Here is a 12,149-nt window from a genome sequence, read left to right on the forward strand (position 1 = left end):
ATGAATCCAATGATTGATATTTATTCCTCTCATGCTCTCATTTAAAAATGCTCTCACTTGATATGCTCCATATATATATATATATATATATATATATATATATATATATATATATATATATATATATATATATATATAAACTTGGAAAATGGAATAATATCTAAAATAGATTTAATAAATTTTTAGAATTAAATCATTTGGATTAACGGGTAGAAGTGAACGTATCTATGAGATACCAGCTATTGCATAAATTTTTGATATATATAAAGGAACTTTACAAGTCAAACTAAATACATGTAAATCCCGACCAGACCCGTATAACTGCACGGATTTCCTACTAGTAATGCATAATAATTAATCTCTTATACATTAATATAACCAAACTAGTTATTTAATTATTTAATATTTCACTTTTAAACTTTGTATATTCTATTAATTTTTATTATGATGGATATTTGTGTTTTATTTTGAATAATTTTAAACTTGTATTGTATTTAAAAACAAGTTAGATTATTTTTGAAAAATAATATAGCACATCAAAATTTATTATATTTAAAGTAATACTTTATATAATAAATATTTTGAGATTTTCTATTTTATTTTTGGTTTCGTTATGGAACCATAATTGGTGTTGGTTGATGATATAGGACTTTAGAATTGACAGTGCTGATCTGCGGTACGTTAGTGCGGGGTGGACCTGCAATGTTAGCACTCTAACGCGTAAGTCTGTTCAAAGTCCAAGATGAGTTTAGTGAAAAGTGGAGATTGTTCAACAATTTTTAAAAGTAGAAAAAGATTTATAGTTATTTTGATGCATAAAAATAAATGACATCAAATAAATGACAGAAGGTAAAATAGAGATTTCAGTGTTAATGGTAAAAAAGCTTGCTAGGGGTAGATTTTTTTTATTATGTATTTATCATGTGTATCCATAGATTAATAATATGCTCATCTACTCAACTATTAATATTACCACATAGTTGTAACAAAAAAAATATTACCACATATTGCTCTCATTTGTATCTCCTATTAGTCTAAACATCGTGAGATCAGTGCATTACATGATAGGCAATATCTCGATTATTAACCAACATAGAGTATTAAGTTCCAATAGTTATAAAGCAGTAACACTCCATATCGATCCTACTATAATATGTGGGGATATTGAACTTATAACACTATTTCTAGGCATTAGTATCCAATAGGTGGTTATCTTGGATCTAATAATGACAAACACCTTTTGAATGTCAAGTCATACCATGAAAACAAGTTTTAGGTAGAAAATCTAAAACAGACATTAAGATTAAAGAGTTGTCAATATTAAAACTTGAATAGAATTACATAAAATGTTATGACCTATTTAATACATGACTACATCTACCCACGACAAAGAGATTTTTAGCTACGTTTACTCATCGTAAGTGTTCCATTAATCCTGCGAAGTTGAGCTTGAAAGTTTATTTGCCCTGTCACTTAGGCAACATTTCCACCTCCAGGCTTCCTCTCTTATTCTCATGTTGTAGATCAAGGTAAACATACTCAAATTATGTACTACCTCACTACACTGAAACTCCTTTTGCAATGAACTAGAAGCCTTTATTTGTAGGATATGATTTGGGCTCATCTCTAGGTGCATAGCCCTTGCGCCTAGTGATCCTTCTTTCTTTCCCATTAAGCAATGCTAGTTGTTTAATAGGTGTTCATAGTTGTCTTGCCTCGCTAAGCACAAACCCTTACTTCATTGTGAAGTACTTGAACCTAGACGTGCTATCTGGCCTCATGAGCTTGCTTAGCGCGCTTATGGATAAGCCTAGCAAGCTTTTATTTTTTAGAGGTTTGCTTTGATTTGGTGTTTGCATGTTGAATCATGATTTTCCAATCATTTTAACCTCTTTTTCAATTATTATATATTAGGAAAGTCCAAACGAATGTTCTATTATTTTTCTTAAATAAATTATGAGTTTTTGTTTTGTCAAAAAAAAAATTATGAGTTTTTGTATTAATTACTTGTAAAATAAATTAATAAGTGTCTATGTATTTTACGTAAATTTAATAATGTTTTAATTTTCTTCTTATCCCTATCAAAATTTATGACTCGTTACATAGCCTTATACTTAGGCTCTGTTTGGCAAGCCAGATTTTGAGCTTATAGCTTATAAGCTCATATGATAATAAAAGACCTGTTTGATAACACTTTTTTCATTACGAGCTTATAGATTATTTAACTAGCTTATAGTTTATTTTCCAGACGCTATTTTAAATAGCATTTTATCTTATAACTTATAGCTTATCATTTTTTATTTCATTAATACCTTTATAAATTTTAATTATTTTAAGTGTACATTTAATTATTAATTAATAAATGACTTTTTATGTTATTTTACATTTATCGGTTAGTTAAACCGCTAATTTTACCAAACACTTTCGGAGATTTGAATGTTCTCAATGTAATACTTAATAGTTGTATTCATATCATATATAAAAATTTAATTTCAAAACAGTTCACATAGTACAAATATTATTTTAGGTAAATTCATTTGTACCCGTAATGATTGAGTAGAGGTTTTTTTTTTTTGTGAAAATTGATTTAAAATTTTAATTTATTTTTAAAATAAAATGATATTAAAAAAATTGTTATAATAAATAATATTATTTGCTCCACTTTTACCATCAAGATCCCTTATATAGATAATTTGCTTGCACAATTTTGATCAATATTGCAAAACATGATAAAAAGAGTGATTTTTCACTCAACCCAACACAAATACATAGTAAGTCTTTGATGATAAAAATAAATTTAAAAATCATTTCTTAACAAAAATAAGGCTAATTGTCTTTTATTTGAAAACAATTTATATATCATGAATATTAATATTACTAGGAATATTAGCTATCTGGTTTGACAATATTGTGTATTTAGAAATTTATTTTCATTCATAAAAAATGAAATCAAACATCACAATTATATGTAATTTACTAAATAGTTTTGATTGTATTTAAATAATATAGAAATATAAATATATTTACTACTCATTTATAATTTAGTATAAGTTTCTGATATAGAATGGAAATTGATATTAATTTAAATTGTTAAATATAGAAATACATTAAAGACAATTAATGTACATTTATTGAGTCCTAATACACATTAAAGACAATACTAATCACTGGAAGGGATGCCAGTTAGAAAGCTCCTCAATCAAAGTAAAGCTTGGAGATTCAGAAGAACTAGAATGAACATTGCTACTAGGGGAATTTCCTACATCAGCTGAGACAGGTTTTCCAATCGTTTCACATGTGTCCATTAGAACATCAAGGTCAACAATGATAAAAAACCTGTTTGTAAGTAGATAAAACCAAATCATATTAACATGTTAGACGACATAAATATATTTCACCTTTTTACATTATATATATATATATATATATATATATATATATATATATATATATATATATATATATGGGTTAAAAAAATCGTTGTCAAAACCTGCCTTTAGCAACGGTAGGGGTAAACTAAAACACGCTCATATTAAACAGGTAAACTAAAACACGCTCATATTACATGAGTAAAGTACTATTAACCCTATATATTTATACAAACATAATAGTATAAAAATAAAATAAAAACAAAAAAGAGACTGAGAACAAGAAAATAAATAAAAGGGCGTGGGAAAAAGACGAAACTTACTTGTGACGATGAACATTGTTGTGTGTAAAGAAGTGAAGAAGTTTAACAATGGAACCTTTCTGCAATCTTCCAGAGTGAACCAGATCATTCTTCGGGGTAGCGAGCAATCCGTGTTCATAAAACTCGCCATCGGATAGTACGGCACGGTACCTCTCAGTAGTGTAATTCTGCGACGACTGAACAAGTTTCAGATCGATAACTTGAAGCACCGGTTGAAATTCCTCCGAGGTGAAATACATCTTCGTTATTGCACCTGGTGTCAGACTCAGAGCCATTTTCGCTTTTTCAAAATCGCTTTTTTTTAATCCGAAGAGAGAATGAAAAAAAAAAACCCTAAAGTCGATGGAAACTATTGTGGATTTGGTGAGAGTGGGAGTGAAATTGAAACCCTAAAATGGCTTTAAAGAAGGCGCCATAATTGAATCCATTTCAAGAAGGGAGGGAAGTTTATTTTTTTAAGAAAAAGGGTATTGGGATTTGGCTAAATACCAAATGTGTCCCTGTTGTGTGAAAGGCTTCTTGAGTAAGCTACGCGAGTTTAGGGTGTAATTTGTAAAGTCTTGGCGCGATCGTGCCGTGTTTCAATTTTTGGAATTAGTGGGATTGAAAAGTCTAAACATAGAAAAAACATTGCATTTGTTACAATTTAAATTCAATTAAATATGGGGTGATATAAATTAGAATTAGCCGTAAATAAAATTAATTATCCTGTAAATATTCAATTTTATTTTAAAGTTATCAATATTTAATCACATTAATAATTTAAAGATTATTTAATTTTTAAACTATTAATATAAAATTAATTAATGATTAAATCTTTAAATTTACTTTCAAATTTCCACTTAATATTCTTCTCAAACTTGTCCATTGTCACACACCTTAGTCAACGATTTTTACAAAAGGAAATTATTTAGTTTGCTAATAATATTTTTCCAAAAGTTTTGCTTTCTGTCATACTTATTAATAAGAATCTGACACCATAAATCATTAGGATTAGTCAATAAACTTCAAATAATTTTCAACATAAATGCATATTTCATTAATTGAGTTTGTTTGATGCAAAAGCCAGTGTGATCCTTATACATATTGCAAGTCTTCCAACTGATCAGATGAATCTTGTAGGATGTCTCAGTGTCTCCCCATACAAACCATCTTTATAATTTTTCGGATCCAGACAAATAGTGATGGAAAATGTAGCATACTGCATGTCGTATGGGATGGAACTTAGCATTGATGTACAATTGCCAAGCTCAAGCATTGATGCTTCCAACCACTCGGTCGTTGTTTGCCCCCGGATACTTTCCCAGGCTTTTGGATTCTCTAGAACATGTGTGATGCATAATCTCCTGCCGAAGTTGGACATATATATTTGTTGAGAAATAAATTTGAGTCTTCTCTAAGTAAATATTTTGACCCGATGTTTGGCAAAATTTATTCAAACAATGTTTAATGCAATAAGTCAGTTTTATAGTGGCATGTGCAAAAAGAAGAATGTCGTTTGCAAAAAAAGAGATAAGAAACCTGAGGTCCCTTACGCATTGGTAGAGCGCTATCAAAATGGGTTGCCTGACCCTAAAATGGACCAGGCGTGATAGGCCATGGGCTTTTTAAGGTCAGGCCCAAAAGCCATAAATTAAATATGGACTCTAATTTTATTACCCAAGCCCAATTATGTCTTGATTGTAGGCTACCCGGACCTAAAGGGCCCATTCTTTAAAAAAATATGTTATACCAACAAAAAAATCAAATAGTCTATTTATTTTGTAAGTAATTATGCAATACGAGTAGTAATTATTAAATTTTAAAAATACTTTATTAGCCACTTCCACAATAGAAAACAACCAAGCTAACATTGCATGTTAATTTATATAATAAAAATGGTATTGTACGTGACAAAAATGATATTGTAACATAAAAACATATAAGGCGTTGTTCATTGGTGTTTTTAGCAAACAATCATTAGTTTAGTTCACCTAAGAGATTAACTTAAAAAATCTTGGAGACATATTGTGCAAAACAGGAACATTGAGAAAAGTGAGTTTGTTTTGGGTTCATAACGCTTGAAAGATAAACAATTGGAAAAAGACAATAAATTTTGGGTAAAGATAAATGAAGTAAATAATATTAAAATTAAATGCTTTGAATGTAAAAGATTTGTAGAAAGTTTAAATCTGGTGAATGCAGACTCACATATCTCATAATATATCGCACTAATGTACGAGATAAAACTTAGCACTAATGTACGAAAGGTAATTTTTCCTGTTATGCTTAAGCACTAATGCTTCCAGCTACTCGGTCTTCGTTGCACCTGCTTAGTAATATGACAAAAATTCGTTCCTAAAGCTTCCACCACGGGTAATGTTTGCCCCAATATACTTTCTCAGGCTTTGGATTTCTCTGGAACAGTGTTATGCATAATCTCCTACCGAAGTTGGACGTATGTGTTGCTAAGAAATATATTTTAGTCTTCTCTTAATATTTTGGCCTGGTGCTTAGCAGAATTGATCTAGACAATGCTTGATGCAATAATTATGCTTTATAGTGGCATGTGCAAAAAGAAGATAAGAAACTTGAGGACTTTCACGCACTGCACACATAAGCTTCCAGTATCCCACATCAAACGGATCAACAATGGTATGCGACAAACAATTCATATAAATAACAAAAAGATAAGGAGTGACGGGATCACCTTGAGGAATACCTTTAGTGGGAGCAAAGTTATCAAGTTTGTCCCCATTCCACGAAATTTTGAAGGGAGATGAGGAAATACAATGATAAATTAATTAATTAGTTATTTGAGAAACTTATAATTCTGAAGAAAATGGGTGACAAACTTCCAAATCAATATGTGATAGGTTTTCTTCAGATAAATCTTTATCGACATACCGCAGAAGGGATAATTTTTTGTTGAATCGGTGGACCCTAATGTAGCAATCTCTTTTACTTATTGTTGTTGAAGCATATATGATTGTGGATACCACCCTCAAAGTTAAATATATGGTTATGTGGAGGGGAGATGAAACTTAAATTTGCTTCAAAATTTGGTCAATGTCGAACTGATTAAGTTTATTATGGATTTCCCTTATCCTCTCATAGAATACAGTGTTGATTAGCTAGGCTAAGAGGATTATAATGACAAAGAGTATATTATGAGTAATGCCTATAATTATCTTTTTTTCTCGTCCAAATGTCATGGAAATAGATATTTTGCTTCAGAACTAGTTATGTGGAAGGGAAGTGGAACTTAGATTTGCTTCAGAACTGATTCATTGTTGAACTGGTTAATTGTATCATTGTGATCCCTTTTTATCTCCTAGAAAACGGTGTTGATAAGTTAAGATATGAGGATTATAATGACAAGGAGTTTATTATGGGTAATGACTGTAATTATCTTTCTTCTCATCTGAATGTCGTGGAAATAAAGATGGATTAGAATAGCTTTTGGGAGTGGGAAGGCTCCCACCAGATCCAAACTTTTACCTAACTTATGCTTCATGCGAGACTTTTGATTAATACTTTGTGCAAAATGTAACGTCCCCTTTTTCTCATTAATATTTTATTATATTTCAATTAATTGAAATATCCATTTTGATGATTTATTTAATTGTCTGTTGTGTTGTTGTGGGGGTATGTATGCTTGAGGTGAGGGTGAAGAGAAAGAGTTAGAGTTGGTTAGGATTATTTAGAATTTATTTAGAATTTTAAATAATTGAATAATGATAATATAATTATGGTTGTATAGATTAATTTAGAATTAATTTATTAATTGAAAATAATAGTTTTGTTATTTTATTTAATAAAATAAGAGAAATTGGGCCAACATGAGGATTAAGGAGAGTTAGTAGGAGGAAGGAGTAAGGAAGGAATTGAGTTGAGCCAAGTTCATAATTTAGGAAGAATTAACCTAAATATAAAGTTAAGACTAAACCTAAAATTGAGAGGTTTTAGATCAGTACGTAGAATTGGAGAGCAAAAACAAAAGAGGCTAGGTTGGCTAGAGGTAGAAGAAGAGGAATTAAAGAGAGATTCTATTGCTTGCTAGGAGAATCAAGGTAATGGTGGGAATTGATTCAATAATTGGGGTGTGATGAAAGGGTAGAGTAGGATTGTATATGTTAATTGTTGATGTTGAATTTGAGATTGTTGATGTTGTTGTATGATGATTTTATGATGATTTTTGTGCACTTTTGTCATATATTTTTCTGTTTTTGGTGATTGAAAAATATGTATGTCATTGTTGGGGTTTTGAAGGTTTGGGGCTTATCATAAAACATGATGATTGTTGATGAAAAGTATCTAAATTGATGAATTAAAAACATAAAAAATTATGTGGTACTAGTAGTATGTCAATAGACGTTAGAAATAAGTTGTTTTTATGTTAGGAAGTGCTTGGGTGACCTTATAAGGTTAAATGATTCTTTGGGTGCGTCAAAATATGATTTTTTGCAAAAACATACAGTATGTATCAACACATGCGAGTTACATGTTGACACATAATTCCAAAAAATGAGTTTTTTTAAAACATACAGTATGTGTTGACACATGCATATTATGTGTCGACACATGAATTCCAGAAACGAATATGTGTCGACTCATACGAATTACGTGTCGACACATAGCTGACAGAATGTTCGTTTTGCATTGTTTGACGATTTTGGCTATAACTTTTGATCCATAAGTCCATATAACGCCGCGTTTGAAGAGTTAGAAAGCTAACTCTCAAGGATATAACATAGTAATGATAGGTGAAGTTTTTAAATATTATTTATATTCATATTATGTTGATGAAATGTTGGATTATATGTTTGGTTATTGAATTGTTGCATTATTGTGATAAGGTTATGTGATAATGATGTTGTTATGTTGATGCCATTATGATAATGTTGTGAAGATGTTTAGTTGTTGGATTTGATGTTGTTGTTGTATGTTGAGCGTCCCTACATTCATGTTGTCAAGACTTTTGTTCCTTTTGGTGAGCCTCGATCCTATGGTGATGGATTAGGTGCGAGTTAATGATTCCTGTTATGGGGGATTAGTGAAGCGTTACCTATGGTGATGGTAGCGGTTTGGTGTGCTCTTGTTCCAAGAGGTAATCAATCCTATGGTAGGGATCATGGAGTGAAATGAACCTTAGTGTTCATAATTTGGTACCACATGCATGTTGAGCAAGCTGTTGAGTACATTTGCATTTGGGTTGCTTTTGGTGATTACTTTTGGTGTTATGAATTGTAGATGAGAATACCTTAGTGTTCATAATTTGGTACCACATGCATGTTGAGCCAGCTGTTGAGTACATTTGCATTTGGGTTGCTTTTGGTGATTACTTTTGGTGTTATGAATTGTAGATGAGAATACCATATATAATGATGTTGTTATAATTTTTGATGTGGGATGTTATTAATTAATCTACCTCCGATTATCTCACCACTAATTAATGAATTGTATTTTCACCCATTTTATTTGATTGTTGCCTTTACATGGGCATCTTACAGATACTCATGAGTAACACTGTTGAAGTAAGTAGAAGATAGCTCTTGGAGTTACTTCTTTGTTTTGTCGCTTTTACTAGTGGTACCTTGCTCAAATTATGTAACATCGGGTTGGGTTAAACACTTGTTTTATTCCTTATGTATGATTATGTTGTAGTCATAAGACTAATTTTGTTGTTGGGCATTAGAAAACATCACAACAACGAATACTTTGAAGTTTGCACAATAAGAGATTCCCCAAGCTTTCGTTACAGATAACGGTACCCAGTCACTGACAAAAAGTTCATAGGCCTTTGGAGGAGCTAAATGTTAAACAAGCACTTCAAGTCGATGGAACACCCTCAAACCAATGGATAAGCTCAAGTCGTGAATAAGGTAATTCTTAGAGGGTTGAAGGGAAGGTTAATTGCGACCAAATAAAATTATGCAGATGAGCTTCCACATGTCCTTTGGGCCTACAGAACAACACCATATTCAACCGTAGGTGAAACCCCTTTTCGATTGACTTATGGAACATAAGTCGTTATTTCCATCGAAATTAAAGAATTAAGCTAGAGGACAGCTCACCTCTGACTGAAGGGGATAACTTCAATGTAATTAGAGAAGAAGTATAATTGTTAGAGGAAAAAAAGAGTGTCACAACTTTATGGATTGCAACCATAAAGCAAGCAACAACTACTAAGTACAACAAGCGAGTGAGACCCCAAGAGCTCGAGCATGGAAGCCTCGTCTTGAGATGCACTGATGTCAGAGGAAAGAATGCCATGGATGACAAGTTAGCGGTCAATTGTGAAAGGTTGTACATAGTTGATTCCAACATAGGAAAAAGAGCATACACCTTGGAGATGCTGGTCGGGGAATCAATACCTCGGACATGGAATGCCAGAAAGCTCAATAATTATTATAGTTAAATACCATGTAGTTACTCCACAAAGAAAAATGTAACTTCTTACCCCTATTTGACATTTTAATGAATACAACATTATTTGCTAGATACTTTGATATTTTCATTTTAGCAGAAATCAGAACAAGAAATGTTAATCATCGCATGGCAAGTGGTATAACCCCTCATTTAAGAGTTATCCACTCCAGGGGTGTAAGAGGTAAAGCCTTGAAACATCAAAAACGAACCAGACAAAACCTATGGGAACACAAGAGGATCCGACCATTGGTCGGAAAGGGTCCTCGACGACGTCGAGGAAAATAGAAAACATGCATAAAAAATTAAAAGGCCAAGAAATGAAATAGTGAGGCAACAAAATAAATCAAGGACACTAAAATAAGAAAACCGAGAAAATAATGTTAAAAACACAAGGCCAGGAGGCCATTAACATAATCCAAATATTAGAATTAAAACAAGTACAAAAATATGCGGAAAGTATAGGCTAAGGCATCCCTACGCTCGAAGGGACTTGACTATTTGATCGAGAAGGCAACCAAGAGGGGGAACCCTAAAGGTGAGTGTGTGAGCAATAAAAGAGTGTGTTAATTTCAGTTATATTATCTTGAAGTTAGTGATCTAACGGTTACTTTTATCTTACCATACAATCCTAAATCATACATCTAAACAGATAATAACAGCAGTTATAATATGCGGAAAGTAAATGTGCGAGGAAAATAACTCTTAAGCTATTACAAAAAAACCTTGCAACCTATACATTGATTTCTAGTATTTAAATAAGTAAGTAAACAATTAAATAATTACAATTAAAACAAGCATGCGTCAAACATTGGAGTATGAGGTGAGAAGATGAATCGAGAGTAATTGACATTTAGGGTGGGAAATAAAAATCAGGGTTAAAGGTCGAAACCTAACTAATTTAACTAATCAAACTTAAAAGTCTAAATTAATTTTATTTAGTTAAACCCTAAATTTAATTTAATTATTCAACCCTAATATCTAAATTATCCTAATTAAATTAAATCAAATTAAAACTATGTCAAAATTTAGTTAAAGCCTAAAAAAGAACTAAATTTGTTTTTTGTAATTTTAATGATTTTTATGTGATTTTTTATTGAAAAAAAAATGATTAAAGAAATAAAAATAAAAATAATTAAAAGAAACTAAAATAAATAATAATAATAACATAAAATAAACTAAAGATGAGAAATTACCTAGTGGAGAAAGTCCACTGCCTCTTGAAGCTCCTCCTCAATGAACTCCAATCTTCAGACATCCTCTTCTGAACACTTGAAGCTTCAGATTTGTAGAAAAATCTCAACTCAAAGGAGAGAAGATTTTATACCAGAAGAAAAAAATTCTAAAAAAAAGTCTCAACTCAAAGGAGAGAAACTTTTATACAAAAAGAGAAAAATTCTCCAATTGTGTGTTACCAATATATACAAAATGCACCAAGTGAGATTCGAACTCATGACCTTTTGTTTGCAAGCCCTACTTTCTAACCAACTAAGCTATGTTATTTATTTGAAATAAAAAGCTAATTGAAAGTGTATGAAGCATCGCCCAACATTCTCTATTTATTAAAATATAAGCAATTTAAGAGTAAACTACTATATTTTAAAATAGACTTTAAATCGAATATTTATAAAATTCAGGATGTCAATGTAAATGAACCCGAGATTTTATAAAATCCAATTTTTTGAAATAGTTTCGAATTTTTGAAAAATGTGGGCAAATTTTGGGGTACAACACATAGCCTTATCTTTCATGGTTAAAGTCTCTTACAAATAGGTGATTTTAGCCGCCAATACAAAAGGAGTACCATGAGTCCCTATTTTCTTTTGAAGATTCAAAAGCTTGTCAGCTTCAGCCTTCCAGAAATCAGCCTCATCCTTACATTGATTCATCTCTGCTTGGAGTTTTGGTACCTTCTCCCAAAGGAAGTACGCTCACAAATAATTGTTATGCACTTGCTCTTCCACAATTCCATTTCCTTGATAAGGTCATTGGGAACATGCATATCACCTCATCTAGCAACAACTAGGGTCTACAAAGTGACTCCCGATTA

General features: G+C 31.3%; 1 protein-coding gene across 1 annotated transcript; it reads right to left on the reverse strand.

Annotated features, from left to right (window-relative positions):
* Positions 1–3,095: 3,095 nt before the first annotated feature.
* On the reverse strand, positions 3,096–4,072 carry LOC131651846 (replication protein A 70 kDa DNA-binding subunit A-like). Its single transcript, XM_058921560.1, has 2 exons — positions 3,692–4,072; positions 3,096–3,336 (listed from the first exon to the last, which is right to left on the reverse strand). The coding sequence occupies exons 1-2, from the start codon at positions 3,964–3,966 to the stop codon at positions 3,165–3,167; spliced, it is 447 nt and encodes a 148-aa protein (XP_058777543.1). The 5' UTR covers positions 3,967–4,072; the 3' UTR covers positions 3,096–3,164.
* Positions 4,073–12,149: the final 8,077 nt, after the last annotated feature.

The sequence above is a fragment of the Vicia villosa genome, linkage group LG2 (genome assembly GCF_029867415.1).
Source record: "Vicia villosa cultivar HV-30 ecotype Madison, WI linkage group LG2, Vvil1.0, whole genome shotgun sequence".
NCBI lineage: Eukaryota > Viridiplantae > Streptophyta > Magnoliopsida > Fabales > Fabaceae > Vicia > Vicia villosa.